The 20356-nt window shown below is 47.5% G+C and overlaps 1 protein-coding gene across 6 annotated transcripts in view; it reads left to right on the top strand.

Annotated features, from left to right (window-relative positions):
* The window catches only part of LRP8 (LDL receptor related protein 8), a 167750-nt gene that overhangs the window by 139907 nt on the left and 7487 nt on the right, over nucleotides 1-20356 (top strand). For 4 of the 6 annotated variants that reach the window (XM_072041414.1, XM_072041418.1, XM_072041416.1 and 1 more), the window contains 8 exon segments: nucleotides 4019-4381; nucleotides 11243-11365; nucleotides 11718-11840; nucleotides 14711-14830; nucleotides 14960-15085; nucleotides 16756-16927; nucleotides 18526-18753; nucleotides 19348-19466. In XM_072041414.1, the coding sequence (XP_071897515.1) occupies nucleotides 4019-4381; nucleotides 11243-11365; nucleotides 11718-11840; nucleotides 14711-14830; nucleotides 14960-15085; nucleotides 16756-16927; nucleotides 18526-18753; nucleotides 19348-19466 (1374 nt within the window). 6 annotated transcript variants of the gene reach the window in all.

Genomic DNA, 20356 nt, shown 5'->3' with positions numbered 1-20356 from the left:
GAGTACCCTCTACTCTTAGAGCATTTTACTTTTCTTTATAAACACGTAAAAAGCATGTGGCAGAATTATCTTAACTTTTTGGTGCAGCCCATGAGCCAAGGTTGTTGCTGCTACACCAGGCTACTCATTAAAGCCTCCAGTTAAATCCTGGCTCAGGGCAGAGGAAAACCAGTACTGAGACACTAACTCCACCACCACAATCTTTCTTTTCTTCCTTCCAAGGACTGCTTCTGCTGCATTCTCAAGAGATGTGACAAGATTGCAGTAAGGCAAAAATAGTGATGTTTGTGCTGTATGCATCAAGCCTTAGCACAAGGCAGAAATGAATGCAGAGTACCTCTGGTGTATATTGTCTACAGGCCACTGCCTGTTAGATGTGATATTTTGCTTCCTAAAAGTGTGAAGAATCTTAATGGGTTACAGTACCCTACAAAACAGCTTTTGTAATTATGCTCGTATGCTGCTTTGAAGCCAGTTGGTTAAACACTTCTTGACAAACACTTCTTCTTGACAATATTTCTACTGGGATCACTTCATATTTGCAGTAGTTTTTGCACCTGAGAGTAGGACGTTTATTAATTTCTTTGGCACTAAGGAAAGCAAGCTAATATTTGTTTCTTTTGTTTCACACCAGTAAGCTCACAATAGGACAGGTAGCAAAACCAGAGAATGCAAACAAATTGCTGGAGTCAAAAAAAAGATACCCTGGTGGTAATTTAATTATTATTCAAGGCATTTTTGTTGAAATGCTCTGGAGGCAGGGAAATGCTGTAGCGATGGGACTGCACAGGTACCCTGACAGATTTATGAAAGGAGATGTGAAGCAAACTGTCCCCAGGACTTCATTCCCCCATGCTCATCTCTCCAGCTGCCCATGTAAGATAATTTGTAGTGCTGCTTTTTATTAGGTTTGCCAAACCGCACAGCAGAGGTCCCAGGGAGCAGGAGCGCGTTGGCTCTTGCATGGGTGCAGCGGGATTGTAAGCAGCTTTTCTCCTCCGTTGCCTGTTTGTGCCAGAGCAAGTCCCCCAGTGGCTGGAAGCTGCAGACTGCTTTATCCTTGCATGCCCCGTGGATTTTAGCTGTCAGAGAGGATAACAAAAGGGTGAGAGGAGCTGGGACAGTGTCTGCCTTCTGGGGGCCAGCAGGAGAGCCAGCTGCACACACAGACAGAGGTCTCTGCTCAAGGCAAGTGCGACCCCAAAGGAACTGTCCCATTTGAGCTGGCCTAAAGATGACCGTCAGGTCTATAAATGAAGAAAAGGGCATTTTCATTCCTTGAGTTGACCAGGAGGTGCCTGGAGCAGCCTTCTGTAGTGCTCCCATCTGGCATCACACCCTGAGGAGCCATCTCAGCAGCACCATGTCTGCAGGTGGCCCTGGTGACAGCGCTAGGGCAGCCCGGTGGCCTCCCTGGCACGGCATGGTGACAGCAGCCAGCCCCTTCCGAGCAGGGCAGCTTCCCTGAGAAAGTCCTCGCAAGAGGTTACAAAAGGTGAATTGCTTCTGCTTTCTTCTGACGGTGATTATCAGTAATTTTATACCTGGACTGGGATCTCTAGGTGCGGAGGAGGAGCTTTTGTGCAAACTTCCATTGTGTGTGTCCCACACGCGTTTATCCGTCCCTCATTTGCCAGTACAGCAAATTTCTACAGAGAAACATGTACAGATGGGAGGAGGGGTGGAGGTGGGGCCAAGAAAACAACGAAGGAAAAGAGATGGGCTCATTACAGCTGGGGAGAAGAAAATGAATGCACATCTGCAGTGTGCAAATCATTATAACCTTGCCCAAAACGAGGGATCAAAGGGCTGTGGAAATTTTTGCTTGTTGGTATGTTTCTGAGATTGATCAAAATAATGCCAGAAAAACAATTTATTCTTCTCAGCCCTGATCTGTTACAGAAATTGAACGTAGACCTAGAAATACTGCTATTCCTCAGTTCCTTTTCTGAATAGATTGGTAAGATGATAACTTTTACCTTAAATTTCCATTTGGCAGTTCCATATTATTCATCATCTGAAGAGATCATTAGGTCCTACAGCTGTGTGCTGATCGCTGGGATTAACAGAGCATTTTATTTTGAGTTATTGGCTAAGGATAGGAAAGTATGCTGAATGAAGAAAAAGAGCAGAACTTGTGTGTGGGCTGCAGCACTTTAATGGTCTCAGTTCTGTCATGCAAAATGGTTTTTTAAATGCTTTTCCACCAGGCTGTGGTTGTATTTCAGGTCCTTATGAGAGGCATTCATCTCCTAACCAGATGCCCCAGTGAGGGCATCTCTCCAGCCCCAAAATACCCTCCTGAGTGCAGAAGGAGCCTGGGCAAGCTGCCTGGACTGGCCAGCGTTTGGTGGCTAACACAGGCACTCCTTTGGTGGCCACGCTGTTATGTGTAATTAGCACTGTAAGGCTGGGCACACAGCAGCCTGCAGCTGAGATTCTCTGTACCATTTATCCCTGCTGGATGGAGCTTGGGCTGCAGCCAGTGCCTGGTGTCACACCAAGGAAGGCAAACCTTTTCTTCCTCTCATTAGTCAGGTTGTGCTCTGGCAGACGCGGGAACATCTGGAAAACCTGGGAGTAAACGGGACCGAGCGCAGGGCAGGAGGGGAGAAGCAGATATATCTTGTCATGCTCTGGTGTGAAAACACGGGCTGCTCAGTTTGACAGGTGAAGCCCAGTGAGTTCACAAACTAGAACATAAATATCAGTGTACAACCCCATAAATTAATGAGTTAAGACAACATACTCTTAATTGCTAGGTAAATAGTTGTGCTCCCAGGTATGAAGCAGGCATATTTCAGTAGGATACCGCTGGGTTCCTGCTGCTGGCTGTGAAGCTGGCGTGTATCAGCTGCTTCACTGCGAGGCTGCTGCTGGGAGCTGCGCTGCCCCTTGCAGCTACCAGGACGTCTGAACTGGGGCTGTAACAGGGTCTCTGCAGGAGTGACCATAAATAGCTCTGCTGTTGAAGACAAAATGTTATCCAAGTGCAATTAGAAAAAATATTTATTTTATTTATATTGCTTGTAGTTTATATAATGCATAACTTTCCTGTAGATATCTGAAAGGGCAGAAGCAGAGATTTATTTATTTAACTAAGAGACTAAACTACACCTAATTAAGAGTACTTGAAGCAAATTTCTTCTAGGGTTTTGGTTCCCTCGTTTTCATTTGGTTGATGAAATAAAGTGAGGGCTAAGTGCAGGTTATTGGAGTACCTGAAATTTTAATTTAAGCAGGTTTCTCTGGTTCAGCTGTCCATCAGGCTTGCAGACAAGAGTGCTCCACTCAGTGCTCAGCTTCATATCTGACAAACGTCTCATTTGTATGTTAATGCTGAGTTGTGATTTCCAGGGAAGGCATTCAGTGTGTTGTAAAGGGCCTCACTGGCAGATTGCAGCTAAATTGATGCTCGACTCACTAAATATTTACCCTACACATCCCACTTAATATGTCCAAAACCAGGCACACTGTGAAATCCTCAAACCTGATTCTGTGCTCGTGACAGCCAGGAAGCTGGTGGTGTCAGCGCCGAGCACAGCACAGCGCTGTGGGTCCCCCCCAGCGCCTGCCAGCACACCTCTGGCCCTTGCAGTCTGTCCACTCTGTCCACCCTGGTCCCCACACAGTAGGGCTCGTGGGGCTGCTCCTGCCTCAGCACCAGGGCACGGCTGCAACTGGCTCCCCATTTTTCCTGCCCCTTCTTCTGCAGGGCTGCCCACAGCCTAGAAGGGTGGTGGGGAGGTCGGACTAGGGCTGCAACTTGGGTCAGCGCGCTCCTGCTGCTGCTGCGGGGCAGCACAGAGGCAGGGAGCACTCCGTGGCACAGCTGGGGCAATGGCCAGTGTGTTTTCACCTGCTCCTTGCCATGTGGTTTAGTTTAGGACAGCTGAGGTCATGCATTTGTGCCCTCTCCTGTCCCCTGTCTCAGATGTTTGTAACGTACTAAAGCCAGCACGGTGGCGAGGGGGAGGTTGGAGGCCTTGCAGCTCACCTGCTTGTTTTTCTCCCCCAGCCTGTTCTCCCAATGAGTTCCAGTGCAGTAACAAGACGTGCATCTCCATCATCTTTGTGTGCGACGGGGACAACGACTGCGGGGACGGCAGCGACGAACGAAAATGCTCCCCTCTGACCTGCAACCCCAACGAGTTCCAGTGCAACAACAGCATGTGCATCCCCGAGCTGTGGGTGTGCGACAACCAGCCGGACTGCGACGATCAGTCGGACGAATCCGTGGAGAAGTGCGGCTACAATGCCAAGGCCCTCAACACCTGCGCGGCTCACGAGTTCCAGTGTGGCAACGGCGAATGCATCCACCTCAACTGGAAGTGCGATGGGGACGAGGACTGCAAGGACAAGTCCGACGAGCAGGATTGCCGTGAGTGTGTGCAGGGGCTTGGGACCCTGCTGGGGGGGAGAGGGCAGCCAGAAGGCACCATGGGCTGGGGTTTGAGGCAAGGCTTTGATGTGAGCTGTCTGAGCAGCAACTGTGTGCCTGACAAAGGAGCGTTTGTGTCCCAAATGGCATGGCTGGGTCCCCGTCTCAGCAGGGTCAGGTATACTCCACACTCTTTTTTTGTTGTTTTTTTTTCATGCAGAGAGGGGGTTGAAGGAGCTGTTCAGTGGTTCCGTGCTTCATAGAAGATCTGTTTCACTAGAAAGGAAGGGAATGGAAAATGGGAGAAAATTTCAAAGCCCCCAGACTGCACAATGGGGTCACAACCTGGAGGTCAAAAGTCATAATGCCAAAGGGAATATATGATCAGCCAAAAAAAAATAGTTAATTTCCTGCCTCTGAAGTTAGAGTGTACTGAACAAGGCACTCAAGAGCAGTACCTCTGAAGAATCCAGTTTGAAATGCGCTTTGAGCTTGGCTTGTTACAGGCACAGAGCTAATAAATAATGGATTTCTTTTCAGCTGGCTTTATGCATTTAACATGGTGTTGTTGGTGTGCGTGGTATTTTGAATGTTTCATCCATTTTTAGTCACTAAACTGTTCAAGCTGGTCACTTATCTGAGGAGGGAGACAAGAAAATAAGAGCAAAATGTTTTGCTAAAATATTCATAATCACAAGATTGGAATTAAATAAAATATTTACATAGCTGTATCTATTCAGTAGCTCTGACATTGGGCCACCTCTGGGGAGGAAGGCAGCAGCCAGCTGCAGAAAGCAGACATTTTTACAAAGGTCCATAAGAAAATGTTCCTTTTTTTCCAGCTCCTCCAGGAGAGGAAGGATCAGACTCTTTTCTGGGCAGAGGTAGACAGAGTTGAATTTGTTGGCTTCTTTAGCAATAGGAGGAGGTGGCAAGGTACAGTGTGTACACCACTGTGTACAGGACAGGAGAGCACCAGGGTGACCTGTAGATAACCCTGGTGTGCCTCTAAAATTGCCAAGGACAATTTTAAAAGGCAGAGCAGGAGAAGCACAGCTTATTTTGAGAGAGAGCAGCTTCAACTGAAGGATATAATTGCTGTTGACCCCTTCCTATCCAGGTATGGATGGAGCAGGTAGGATGGCTTCTCTTCAGCTCCAGGGAGGTGCCGTGGGAGCTGCCGTAGCTCCTGTCAGGAGGGACCCAGGCGGCGCTCCCAGTCACAGCGGTGGTGCCCTGGCAGGACGGCTGATGTCACACAGCCCAGGAGAGGGGAGGGGAGCTCCCTTCCATTCCCAAGTGGTGCAAGAGGGGAGCAGCTCCAGATGGAACTTCTGATGGAATGTAGCTAAAATGGATTTTCAGGCCCTGTTGTTCAACTTGGAAGGAATTTTAATTCCCCAGCTTCTTTCCATGATCTGACAGACTCCAGCAAGTGCCAGCTGAGCTCAGATTGCCGAGGCCTAGGAGCATGGCTGTGACAGCAGCCCTCAGTTACAGAGCAGCTTCACCAAGCAGCACCTCCAGGTTTGCCAAGGGCAGCTTCTGTGGGGCAGAGGACGCAGCTGGATGTGGCTGCAACACGGCACAGTGCTGACAACCAGTGGAAGAAGGAGGAAATGTGGCTAGAGAGGGCAGAAGTGACTTGAGACCATTATTTCCCTGACTAGGGGGCACTCAGTGCTTGAAGTTTTTGTAGTTTTTTTGTTTTGTTTTTGTTTTTTCCCCAGTGAGTCTCAGTGTGGCACAAGATGCAGCTTATCTACCCAGGAGAAATGGGCATGGGAGCTGCTTGTGCTGCCTTCAGCAGGAAGCCAGGAGTCTGTGAGAGCCAAAGCCCTGTGTTTAGTTACTGACGTGCTCCTCTGTACAGGGTTGACTGCTTTACACCTGTGCAAATTAGGAATCACTCCAGTGATTCCTAACTGCGAGGCATAACCCTGCTACTGCTTGCTCTGTGGGTAGGGGATCTCTCAGTTAGCAGCCAGCAGAGAGCCTGTGGCACTGAGTGCAACTATAGCTGTTGGGTCAACCAGGTCAGAGTCCAAACTAAGGTTGTTTCCCCATCCTGTCCAAAGCTGTTGCTTGGGTGCACATGCCTGTGGTAAAAAAGTGGTATTTGAGCACTCTGGAAACACAAAATCACCATTTGTCTGTCGGAGTGAAGAGTGTAGGGATTGACCTTTATTATTTTTTAACTCCCTTCCAGAAATTGTCTTTTAGCTCCGTAGTGCATGGCACATGGGGAGTCGCAGCTGCCTGACACTGCTCCATCCCCGTAGCAGCAGGAATGGCACAGATACTGCTGGGCCTCCCTCAGTTAAACCTGAGGGTGCCAGCACTGTGGTAGCCTCTTCTCTTGCAAAAGGGGATCATACGGTTTTTGCACTGTATAGAACGGAGGGATGGGAGCTTTAAAAAACATGTCATGAGGCTATCACCAGTTATTTGTTGTAATTATTTTGGGGTGATAAATGAGTGGAGCAGGAATGAAGGGTGACAGTTGGTGAACAGGTTTTGGCAGCAAAACCAGCAAATAAATAGGAGTGAAGGAGACATTTCAGGGAAGCTGTGTGAGAATGCTGAGTGGTTATTTTTTTTCCCCAGTATGTATATTCAAAAATACATATATGCATGTATAAAATGAACATTAGGTTTGATTTATTAGTTTCCAAATCTGGAATGGTTATATTTTAAAATATTCTCTGCAACTCAGGTTAGGGTATCCAGGGGGGAAAATAAATAATGCTTACAGCTGACAGCTAGAAAACAGATCCCTTAAGACCTGACCTCACACTTTTGTGCCTCCGTCTCCCAATCTATAAAACAGGGTTGATGCATTTTGCAAATGCTGGGGTTCTCTTGAACTTAAGTTAACTTTTGGGGAAAAAAAAAGGGAGGGGAGCAGAAGACAGAAGAAACAGAGGCTCAGACTTGGAATCTGGAATGTATCTGCTGAATTTGAGCAATACGGCTTTGTGCCCAGTATTTGCAAATGAAAAGCGTGTCCGAGTGTGCCTGTTAATTTAGCAGGGCTTTGGTAAATTGTTTTGTATGTGATTTACAGAGCTGAGAAGATGGCTATAAAACTGCTGAGATTCCATAATAAAATAAACCCCCCAAAATAGCAGAGCAGTTTTCTGAACATCTTGTGCAGATGAACAGCCCAGCTCCTGTCTGTCCTTGGGATATAGCCCATGGTGCTCAGCTGAGTTTGTGTCCCAGCTTCAGGATAACGAGGTTCCTGGCCCTCTCACCTCAAACTTACATTCTCTGGGCCAGGTATAGACATAGCATTCTCCCTTCTCCTGCCAAAAAATGCACCAAAAGATAGAAATGCTGTATATCTATTTTAATACCTTTGTGATCAGTAAGAGATGTCACCGTATCTGCTCCTTTTGGGTGTTGATTAGGAGGCTCAAGGGCCGTTTCTCAAAGATCTGAACTTCCACAGCCTTGCTGGAGTGAAATGAGCCTTAAAGCCAAGCCTGTTTTCCAGTTTTCTGTCACTTCTTGAAGCAAGAGCCTTTTGCAGAAATGTTTAAAAGTCCCACCTCTGTGTTTTGCAGTCCCTTTAGCAACTGAGCTGGGACTGTGCAGTCATTTTTCTCTGTCTTGTGCTGTTAGTGCATCATCATGTTTGCAGTTCCTGCAAAGTTCTTAATTTGTTGTAGAATTAGAAACCTTTCTATTCTTAGCATCTGGCTATAACTGCTTTCTAGAAGAGCTTTGAGGACAATTATTAGGATTTATAACAGCTGCCTTTCAAATCTGTAGCCACATCTTGCAGGTGTACTTCATAAACTGGAGACCTGCTCCTGCTCCAGGAAAGACAAGGCCCCAGTTGGCTTTAATTACATGTGGCACATCTGTGGGGAGCTAAAACCTACAGTCAGAAATGGAGGACCATCCTGTCCTGTCTTCATATGTAGAAGTCGCTCCAGAAAGGGTGAATTAAACTGGTTTTCATGTTGGAAGGTGAAGAACATAATTGTGGTAAGGGAATTTTAGGTAAGACAGCAGGAAAAGCTTTGCAATGACCAAGGTTTAATTTGGAAGAGGTTGGGGTTGTGTTTGGGGGAGGTGGTCTCTCCATCAGAAGGGCTTCCTCCAGGCAAGTGGTCGCACACTGCAGGACCAGTTCAAGCAGCAGTGCCTCTGCCTCCCTGCAGGACCTCTCAGTGCCACTTACAGATCTGGGGTCTGTGCTTCTCCCAGACCACAGCTTCATTTCCTCCTGTCCTTCATTGTTCTCCATTTAGAGCAACAGCTCCCAAACGCTTGGAGCTGCTGTCCCACTGAGGTTTCCCATTTCTGTGTTTGGGTTTATTAGCTGAAACGTGGTGACACAGCTGGTTCCGTAATTGTGCTTACTGCTTGGGATTTTTTTCTTGCTTTGCAGCTTTTTATTAGTATAGTCCATATGGCTTTCCTCTCCAAGGAGCAGTGCTGTTTCCTAACCTTTCTCCTGTGAATAGTGTGTATTTCTTTGGCAGGATGTCCCCCTTCCTCCACCAACCCTCCAGTTGATGCTCTCCCCGTCTCATGCCCTTCAATGCCTGTAGGTGCCCTAGAGCTCAGTCCCCTGCAGCAGTTGTGAATCTGGATCCTGCACCCTGTGCATGATGTCACCAACAATGCTGAGCCTTTGTGCATACCAATGGTTGTGGTATTGGCGCCAGCCCTCTGCATGTCTATGGTTCTTTGGGGTTAGCTGAAAGTAGTAGTTTTTGCATTAGGACCAGTTTGTCAAATTGTTGAGGGAAGCATGCCACGTAGCGCTCACCTCCCGGGCAGTGCCATCAGTGCTGACCTCCTCCAGCTAGTCAGAGGCAGTGATTTTCTGTCATATGGCACCAGGCTGCAATCAGCAAGATGGAAAGGCTAGAATCAAGAGCTCTCTGGGGTTTGCTGCCTTAATAGGATTTTAAGAAAACATCTGGAAGACAGTCTCGGTAGAAATAAGCCATGAACATGTCCCAGGAATAGGAGCCTGTTTTCACCAGTGAACCCTTCACTGGCCAGCCACTGCTGGTACCCTTGTCAGTGCAAGTCAGATCCCATCTAGGACAGTTTAGTGTAACCTTGAAGAGGGAAACACCACTGCTTTTAGCATGATCAATGCAGCAGCCTGATTTACTTTTTCCACAATGTTTCTGTTCATCACATCTGTTTTGAGTCTGTAAGAATCTAAATAGGGCAAGTGTGCTTCAGGCTTGAAGTCTGGCCTGACCCTGTGGGGACGTTTTCAGCCTGTAACCCCAAGAAACACCAAGCCACAGGGCAGCAGAGCTCTTCTGCCTTCCAGTGCTCTGTGGTTAGCTCATGGGCGTTCAGTAACCCCAGTGACTGTGTCTGTGTTGCTAGCTACATCCCTGGTGTGACTACGTGTAGTGGGTTTACGTAGCAAGGTTTTGGTAGCAGGGGGCCATAGGGGTGGTTTCTATGAGAAGGATCTAGAAGCTGCCCCGTGTTTGGTAAGGGCCCCACTGCTGACCAGAGCCGAGCCAATAAGCGATGTTGTTTTGCGCCTCTCTGTGAGCAGATTTAAGACAGAGAAAAAAACGCTGCGCCACACAGCAGCCGGGAGAGTGAAGGAAGTGAGGAACGGCACCAAGGTCAGTGCAGAAGGAGAGGGAGAGGTGCTCCAGGCACCAGAGCAGAAGTCCCCTGCGGCCTGTGGTGAGGACCATGGGGAAGCAGGATGTCCCCCTGCAGCCCATGGAGTACCACGGTGGAGCAGGGTTCCACGCTGCAGCCCGTGGAGAGGAGCCCACGCAGGAGCAGGTGACCTGGCAGGAGCTGCTGCCCGTGGGGGACCCAGGTTGGAGCAGTTTGCTCCTGAGGGATGGACCCCGTGGTACGGACCCACATCTGGAGCAGTTCTGGAAGAGCTGCTGCCTGTGGAAAGCCCACACTGGATCAGTTCATCAAGGACTGCATCCCATGGGAGGGACCCCACAGGGCAGGGGACGAGAGTGACCGAGAAGGAGTGGCAGAGAAGAAGTGCTGTAGACTGACCATAATCCCCATTCCCCCCTTCCCCTGCGCCGCTCAGGGGGAGGAGGTGGAAGAAGGTGGATGGGGCGGAAGGTGCTTTTGGTTTCTTTCCTTTGTTTCTCACTCCTCTAGCTTGTTAGTAATAGGCAATAAATCTTACTGTCTCCCTATGCCGAGTCTGTTTTGCCCGTTACAATAATTACTGTGTGATCTTCTCATCCTTATCTCAACCTTTGAGCCCTTTTCATCATATTTTCTCCCCATTCCTCTTTGAGGAGGGGGAGTGAGAGAGCGGCTGTGGTGGAGCTTGGCTGCCCACTCGAGCAGAACCATGACACTACGTTGCCTTTAGCAGAGGCACTGTACATGTATCTTGCAAGTGACCTTAGGCTGAGCATGTTTCAAAACACTGCTTAAATACAATTTTTTTTAAGGCAGAACTGAGGAGTGGTTGCCTTTGCATACTGCGTGCTGCTCTGCGCTGCTGTTTGAAATGCAGCCTGGCCTCTCACAAGGGCTGAAGGGCCCAGAAAGGCTCCAGTGTTGAAAGTTCAGCTGCCCACTTGCTTTCTTGCCTCTCACCTGAGAGGTTTCACTGTCTGCACTGGTTCTGTTTTGACTGGGTCTACTCACATGGGTTTTGGGGCTCCTCTTCACATGGGTGGAGAGCCTGATCTGGGATGTCGGGGGCACAGGAGGGCAGCGGCTGAGGTAGCTGCTGCCTCTCTTGCTTGGTGGAAGCAGCTGATGCTCTGTGCCATTTGCTGAAGGAGGCTGCAAACTCCACTTAGTGTCAGGTAAAAAGTACCACACAAAGCTCCAAGTCCTGCATGGCTAACACTTCAATATGTTGTTTTAAAGCTCTGGTGACCTGCCGGCCGGATGAATTCCAGTGTGGGGATGGGACCTGCATCCACGGAGCAAAGCAGTGTGACAAGGTGCACGACTGTCCTGACAACAGTGACGAGGCAGGCTGCGTCCAAGGTACGTGCAAACAGCTCTGCGCTCCTCGTGCTCGGGTGTGTAAGCCTGTGAGAGCTCCGTGGCCGCTGCAAAGGGAGGAGGCCTGTGTTGCTCCTCCGTGCCATGACGGGCTGCTTCCTGCAGAGAGGTTTCAGCCGTTCTGGCAGAGGGGTTGCTTGGGAGAGATGATTGTGCTGACCAGGCAGACTGCACGCCTTGAAAAGTTCCTTGCATCATACTCGAGCTTAATGTTCATTTGCTTAATCCCATCCCATTTCTGCTAATGACACCCTCTTGAAGCTCTGTGTCAGGCTTTTTGTTGTCATGAGCCTCATCTAACTTAGTTACTTTCCTCTCTTGCCCGACATGACAGAGTCAGCATGTGAAAGTCCCAGCAAGTTTCAGTGTAAGAGTGGAGAGTGCATTGACGGAGGCAAAGTGTGCGATTCACATAAAGACTGCAGGGACTGGTCTGACGAGCCTCTGAAAGAATGTGGTACAGTACTTGCCTTCTACGTGTTGCTCCTGTTGTAACTGCTTCCCCTCTCCTCCATCTGGTGCTCACAGCTTTGAGTGTAACCACATGTAGCTGCTAATTCTATTTCTCACTCTGCTTCTCTTTCCTTGCCTTTATTCTCTCTTCACCCTTCACATGAATATAATTAGTAGCCTAGTCTGATCATCTGCCAGTGTGAACTGTGCCCTTCTCAGTTCAGTTTTTATTCTTGGAGGGATGTTTGAGCTGAGCACAGGACTTCCCAGACACTAGTGTCCTCCACAGCATGGACCAGTTTGTTTAGCCTCACTGCCAAAATCACCTGTGAATTCCTGTAACATGAGCAGATCATAAAGATTTAGCTTTGGTAACATGCTCTGAAGGTGACAACACCGTGAGAGGCAGCAACCACTAAGATATGACTTCAGCCGTTTCTGAGATTCGTGTGTTGTTGCTGCTTGCTGGAGAAATGGCAGCAGGTTTCTGTCTGCAGCATCCTGCCAGCTGTGGGCTACTGAGATCAGCCAAGCCATGCAAGCCCAGTCTGCTGCTGGGCAGGCAGGCAGCAGAATGGAAAGCCACAGGCCAGAGGGCTGAGCCTCTCTCACCCTTCTCCCTGGGCATTGCAGGTGTCAGCCCCAGCCTCGAGCATCACTGAAACACCCTTGTTTTTCCCTCATGCAGAAAGCCTCGGACAGGCTGCTGCACTGTCCCTCACCACCACATCATGGAGCACCAGTAGCATGGAGCTCAGTGCCTGCAGCTTAAATATCTCGCATTCAGGGTGAGCTGTCAGTCTCTGTGTCAGACAAAAAGTGTGTGTGAGCTCCCAGTAAGGATGCTCTTACCTTGTGCTTTCAGTACATCCTTGCTTTCTTCTGCACTAATCCACATCTCCCTGTCTTTCTGAGTGGGTGTTGCAACTTGTCTGTCTGTGGAGGTCTCACAACAGGGCCAGCAGCCCAGTTTGTCCAAGGAGACTGGGCAGCAGCACAGCACAGCTGGGTTCAACCTTAACGGTGGTGCCATGGCTGCCTGCAGTTAGTGTCACGTGAGCTAGGAAGCTGAGCAGAGAACAATCTCCAAAGGAAACACGTTCCTTTGAGACTGCAGAACGATGTGGATTGCTGTGACTGTAACACCCAGCCCCAGGTAATCCACACAGCAGCCCAGGAGATGCAGAGCAAGCTTCTCATCTCAGTGTCTGTCTAGTTGTGTGCGACACCCTGCAGTGCCCTCCAAGAGCCCTCAGAAAAGCACTGCAGAACATCCTGTGTCTTATTTTAGGCAGGTGATTATTATGTTCCCAATGTTTGAGTAATAGGGAGCAGCTGTCCAGCAGAAGGGCAGCAAGCTGACGTCTTTGTCTGGTTCCTTCTCAGCTCCTGTTGAGAAGTACAGCAAGCGAACCGATGCTTGATTTAAAGACTCTAAATCCATTCCACAAAGCACCTCTGAAACCAGGGGAATCATCTCATTGAGGGTTTGCTTGTTAGTTAGTTAGTTGCCTTTGTTGTATTTCGCAGAAAGTGGTTGTGCATGTTTATGATCCAATTTGCTAGAGGCCTTTGCAAGTGCAGGAATAGGTGATACCCATTAATAACCATCATTGAGCAGTGATAACACATAATGTGACTCTGTGGACACCTTCTTGGAGCCTAGTGAACTTGCTCTGTTAATAATTTATTGATATCAGTGTGTGTGTGTGTCTTTGATAGGAAGGTGAAGGCATCCCAGAGCTGAGCTGGGCTTCCTTTTGGCATAATATTTTCCTAGTCTTGCTGACTTTAATTGGCTTGTGGTTGTTTTCATTTTCTTCCAAGAGCACTGGTCTAATGGCTCAGCTGTGCTACTCACCTGCAGTGTGCAAGAAAGCAAGAAGTAAAAGCTAAATGAAAAATTTGCCTTTAAATTGCGTTAAGGATTGAAGTAAATCAGTTTTGCTTGTTCCAGAGCCCACTATCCCTGAAATCCCACAGCTTCTGTTCAGCAGGCTCACTTAGGGAAAGGACTTTCTCTTCACCTCTCTCATAGGTTAATTACAACAAATAATGTTATTTCTGATAGGAAATCAGCATTCTTGAACCTCCCATTCAGTTCTAGTTAAAAGGATACATTTAGTCTGTTTTTCATTTCAGCTCTGGAAAACAGGATCAGAGAAGTGGCCTCAGATCAGAGAGGGGCCCAGGAGAGAAGGGGGCTGTTGCTTCAGAAATTGCACACTTGGGCTGATGCAGGCTGCCAGCAAAGACTGTCGTGTGGGAGGTTCTTGTGGGAGGGCTGTATCTCAGTGGTAATGGAGCATCTCTGACAGGCTGCACTTCGGTGTTTTCTGGAATTGTCACACAGATCATTCCTTGGAGCTAGAGGGGAAAATAGTACAGTATTTCAAAATAGCTGGCCCCTGGGAGATGAGACTCCCCCAGCATGAATTATTAAAGCTCAAAGAGAGCTTTCAGAAAAGTCAACATTATCCAGTGCATGGGGAAGGAGGAGTCTCCTGGAGAGCACCCTGAGGTCCCTTGGAAGTTCCTCACGCCTGGCAGAATATGCTCAAAGCAGCAGCTCTCCAGTGGGTTGAGATACAGAGATGCAGACACTGTATCCCCAGGGCTCCCTGTTCATTTGCCACCAGCTTTCAGTCCAAATGATCCTAACAGTGTTGGTTTGGGATAATAAAGAGCAAGGAAGAGATACGGTGATGGCTTCCTATATGTGAAGTCACTCCTGTGCTCTGTGTGGCCAGTGCCTGGCTACCAAACGCTGATAGCTATGGAAAAATTTCTGAGGACTTTGGCCACCCTTAATTTTATTCAGTCTTATGACTAAATTGCCTCCTGTATCATGGATAATCTGTATGCCTCTTCCAGGTATTAATGAATGCTCTATGAACAACGGTGGTTGCTCACACATATGCAAAGACTTGAAGATTGGTTATGAATGTGAATGCCCGCCCGGATACAAGCTTCTGGATAAAAAAACGTGTGGAGGTAATTTACATGCAAACAGCAGTCCCTTGTGTTTCACCATACAGAGACGTGATTATATTCACTTCAGCATTGCTCCATCACAGATGGTTTGATTTCAAGTTATTGATGGGTTTCAAACACTCCTTTCAGACATAGATGAATGTGAGAATCCAGACGCTTGTAGCCAGATCTGCATTAATTACAAGGGGGACTACAAGTGCGAGTGCTACGAGGGATATGAGATGGACACCCTGTCCAAGAACTGCAAAGCCGTAGGTAAGACGACCCCACAGGCACTTAAACTCTGATTGCTCAACATCACAACTCTGATAAGAAAACATGCTTGCAGGGCTGAGGCTGGAGGAACAGAGACAAAAGGAAGCTAGCAAGCAAAGACATTCATTTCGAGCAGCGCAGAACTGCTGCAGTGATAGCAGATGCGTCTCTAGGCAAGAACTACTGATCATTCAGATCAGAATATTTTAACGGTGTGCAGAGCAAGATTACAGGCACTAGCTGGCTGTTTGAAGCTAAAACTAGAAAAGAAAGTCTCTTGGCAGGTTTTATTAAAAACAGTACAGCAAAACATTTACTGGTAATAGTATGAAAAGGAAGATGACAACCCAATTAAAGGATGGTAGGTTAGCCACCTCTCAGCCCTCCGAGCCTCACATGCGAATACCAACACGAACAGCAGCAGTTTACTTGAGCTTATTGCAGAAATGGTTGTATTTGTCAGAGAGATAGAAAGTTGAATTGTGCAAGAACAGAGTGTTAGCCCTGCTGAGGGTTCTACTGAGGGAATGGTGGGGCTCCTGGGGAAGGATGAATTACCTGTAGTAGAAGATTGCCTGTCTAGTGTTATCCTGCATGTTCATGTAGCCTTTTTTCCCAGGTTCTATATGGTATGTACAGTGTCCTGCTGTCCTCACACCTGCAGTGGATTAGAATTGACCAAATCCTAGGACATCAGTCTACTTGTTGGTCAGAAAATGTTTTTGTACCTGAGAGCCTGTGCTTGAAGCCCTGCAATGCCATGTAGAGCTAGAACCTTGTCCTAACTCCTCCCTTCCAGTGCCATGTTCCTCAGTTCATTTTGCCTTTCCCAGTGGAAAGATGCTCTTAGGTTCTTTTATTGGCCATTGTTGGAAACAAACCAGTCTAAAGGTCATTTGGAGTCTCCCATTCTGTCCCTTCCTCAAACAGGGAGGTGTACAACCAGCGAACTAAAGCTTTTACTTTTTGATTTGCAGTCTATTTTAGTGGCACTTATGAGCACACTCACATGCTGTACTGCTTGCAGATGGCAAGAACATGCACCTCTTTGTCTGAACCTACACCCGTAGGTGTCTGCATCCTAGCATCGGAAATTGGCTCCCTGGGGCCCACCCAGAACAGCCAAGGAGGCTGAGGTGCTGCCTGCAAGTTCTGCATTTACATTATGGTCTAAAATGTTGTCCTAGCTTTGCTGGATTCAAAGTGGCTCTGTCATGCCTTGAGTCTGGCTCCCCTCCTTCCCTCCAGCCAGCCCAGAGTACTGCCTCTTCCTTGTCCTGCCCATGAATCACCAAAATCTGGCCCTTGTATTTTTAATCTAAAATGTAGAATTGCAGGTAAGGACATTCCCTAGAGTTTTGTTTGTCTTAGCAGAATGGGCAGACTAAGAGCTGCTGTACATCTGGTGACCACAGAGGTGCTGTGGTCGTCCATGTCTTATAGAATCATTAGAAGGTTGGAAAAGACCTCCAAGGTCACCTAGTCCAACTGTCCCCCTATGTGTTATATGTGTTAACTCTGTCTCTGGAAGCCATTTACACTTGGTCCTGGTGTGCTGCAAAACTTTCTCACAAAGCAAATCAGTGACTGGACGGTCTTCACTTTGTTGCTGTATCAGGAATGAAAGAATCCAGCTGCTAAAATGACAAATGCTCTTATTTCTGTGGTAGGCAAGAGTCCATACCTGATCTTCACCAACCGCCATGAGGTCCGTAAGATAGACCTGGTGAAAAGGGACTATTCGCGCATCATTCCCATGCTGAAAAATGTTGTGGCACTGGATGTGGAGGTGGCAACAAACAGAATATATTGGTGTGATTTGTTCTACCGAAAAATCTACAGGTAAGGGGCAAGAGGGAATGTGTGTTTCGGCACCTTTCTAAAGCTGTGGTTCAGTTTGTACCAAGTAAGGACGATCTGCAGAAAACAATGCAAGATTCAGTGAACACAGTGAACCTGGGGGCTTCTATTCCCTTATTGGCCTACCTGTTGTGGCCCAGACTTTGCAAGCTTTTCAGGAATTGACTAAGAAATCAGGGGCTTGTGCAGTTACTTGGTTTGATAATGTAGGAAGGCTTTTTGTCAATAACAGATCCTGCTGCATTTGCGCAATTACACAGAGACTCCTGTTTACTGAATCACAATATTGCTAAGTGGTGCTGTGTGAGGCTGTGCTGTGCTGTGCACTTGCTGTATGTGGAATCTCAAAGGACTTAGCTGCTGAAAATGCAGAGGCAAATGGTGGAAGCAAGGAGGTAGCAGCATGGATACTGTTTGACCACTGTAGTCTCTGGTAGACCAGATCTAAACTCACAGCACTTGACCACAGACCGTATTTCATATTCTGTAGTTTTTATTCCCCTTCCTTTCTCAGCTGTTTTTATGCATCCATCACAGTGTTATGTACCAGGGCTCATAAGTGTGCCTAATCAAAAATGCACTTAATTTATGCACTGAAAATTCCCCATGTATATTCTGATTTGCATAGCTATTGCACCCTGTTGCAACTCCTACAGCGATTTGTTTTGGATTTTAGCTAATGATCAGGCAAAGGTTGATTGGTTTCAGAGCATGGGAGCCAAGCCAGGGTTTTTGCAGGCTGTGCTAGCTCCCATGCTACTGGCATGGAAATTTGCCTAGGCTGTGCTGCTTATTAACATTCCAGCAGTTAGGCAGGTACCCCAAGCGGCCCTGTGTAGCACTGAAAATGGGGAGATAGGAAGAAAGCAGGCTGCTTTCACTGTGTCTGACACTGCCGGCACCGGCAGGGTGGGTAAGGTCTTCATATCCATACAGAGAATTTGAGACACGCTGCTCTGTCTGCAGCTCTCTGACAGTGAATGCCCTGGGGCTGAGGGCTGAACAGTGTTCATACCCTATATATGGCTGTACCAAGCCTGCTTCCTTTTCCAAACAGCAGAATTTTTCTCTTTCTCACTCCTGCTTGCATTAGCTTTGCTGTAAGTCGCATATTTTCTGCAGAGCAAGCTATGTAATCATTTCCAATGTCCATGAATCCTGTAAAATTATACTATTGAAGTTAATGTGCCCTAAGTCAAATACATATGTAACATGTGTGTATATATATATATATATATATATATATATATATAAAACACCCACATATTGATTTTCTAGTTTTGCTAACCTGTGCAGTTATAGCAGGAAGCAGGTAGCAAAATGACAGTTCCCTATCTTGCAAGTGTCTGCCATCCAGATAGAGGGAGTTAAGAACAAATGTAGGAGAAAGCCGCAGAAGAATGCAGCATGCAGCCATAAAGGTTTCTGTGTCCATCCCCGTGCCACGTGAGCACATTATTCCCATGAGGTCAGAGTGGTGCTGCCCAGCACTCAGCTGTCTCTGAGGCCCGGCCCCACACACATCTGCAGAGCCCTTCCTGTGCTGCGTGTCAGTCCAGTGACGAGTCTTATCTTTGCAGTGCCTACATAGACAAAGCGAGCGACACAGCTGAGCAGGTGATCCTGATAGACAGCCAGCTGAACTCTCCTGAAGGGCTGGCAATAGACTGGGTTCATAAGAATATCTACTGGACAGACTCTGGAAACAAGACTATCTCAGTGGCCACCGCAGATGGAAGCAGGAGGAGGACGCTTTTTAACAGGGACCTCAGTGAGCCAAGAGCCATTGCTGTTGACCCCACAAGGAGGTAGGTGTGAAAACTACAGATATTTCCTTTGCCAACAGGAAAATTCCTGTCGTCTTTCTGCCTGACAAAAACACATAGGCCCTATTCATTGTCATCAAGGCTTACAGATGCCCTTATCTTTTACATACAATTATGTCCATTAAACTTAAATGGAACTGCTGAGATGCTTCAAAGAGATGGTTCAGCTCAATCTTTGCAAGGCTGCTGCAGTTAACGCTCTGAAAATAATATCAGGTCACGTGTCAGATGGGCCTGAGCTGGTTTGGGCACACAGGTTATGTTGGGAAATAAATAGTCTGACCGGAGTACAGGTGATTTGGCTAAGTGGAGTCTACAGATCCAGGAGAAACACCAGGAGTTAGTTTGCATGGGATCATCAAGGTAAGAGTTTATGTTCCGGTGCAAGTTGTGTGGCACAGTACCCAGTGGGACAGGAGCGTGGTTGCTCTGCTAGGTGTGTATCAGGATGAGCTGAAGTGACTGAGGGGCTTTGCTGTATCAAGCAGAGAAGACTGCAACTCCTACTCAGATCAGTAGCACAGATTTCTTACCTTTGGGTCCAATTTACTGTTTTCTTGCACCCGTTTCTTTCAGGTTCATGTACTGGTCTGACTGGGGAGACAAAGCTAAGATTGAGAAAGCAGGCCTCAATGGCGTGGGGCGGCGAGTACTGGTGGCTGACAACATCGAGTGGCCAAATGGCATCACGCTTGGTAAGTGCCCGGGTTAGAGCTTCGCTATCCACTGTGGCTATTGTAAATTCATTTCTGTTAAGTAGGAAAACAAAACTGTAAATTTGCAAAGGTACCTGCAGACAAAAGTCCTGGAAATTCTCTGTCACTCAGAATTCTTCAACGTGAGTTTGGTTCGGTAGCGAGCATAGGTGGTAAGCGTTGCTGCACTCCTGATATTGTATCTCATAACGCAGCAGCCTTGAGTTGCTTTTAGGTGCGTTTTAAGACAAAGGGAAATTTCAGGAGTGGTTTCTCTGGTCTAGTCTCAGAGACAACGCCAAGGTAATTCATTGGACTGCTTAATGCATGGAACACCAAGAAAAGAGACCCAGCATACAGAACCCGTTCCCTGTTAGTGTGGCTGCCCAGCCTCGCTGGATGGGAGCAGTGAGACAGAGCCCGTCTCACCCCGTACCCTGCATCCTGCTGGCACACAGAGCATTGTTCTCACTGCTGCACCAAGCTGTGGAAGTGGAAAGGAAGTTTTCTTGCAGCAGGGGACAGCCTCACCTGGAGCTACAGCCATGTATGTTTAACACCATACAGATATGAGGTTCTCTGCTTGATGTTTGAAAATCCTGGCCATAAAAAGGACGTAGGGTAAAATGTTACTACCATCACATATTGTTGAAGTGCTACTGCCGTGAACAAATAAGGTTATCCTTTAGTATTTAAGAAATTAATAGCTTTTTTAATTATATAATTGTGGTTTTTTTTCAGCACTTATCTACTTGCACTTAGTTTAGTGAATCTCATCCAAAATAACTGGATTTGCTCCAGGAGGAGAAATTAATTTCATAGCATTCTAAATAGTAGTGGATCCTTCCCTCCCACTCTTACCTGCACCTTCCCCAAAAATGTCTGGCTGT

Source organism: Anas platyrhynchos, chromosome 8, assembly GCF_047663525.1.
Source record: "Anas platyrhynchos isolate ZD024472 breed Pekin duck chromosome 8, IASCAAS_PekinDuck_T2T, whole genome shotgun sequence".
Lineage (NCBI taxonomy): Eukaryota > Metazoa > Chordata > Aves > Anseriformes > Anatidae > Anas > Anas platyrhynchos.
The sequence above is the reverse complement of the archived record's forward strand: the minus strand, read 5'-3'. Positions and strand labels throughout refer to the sequence as shown.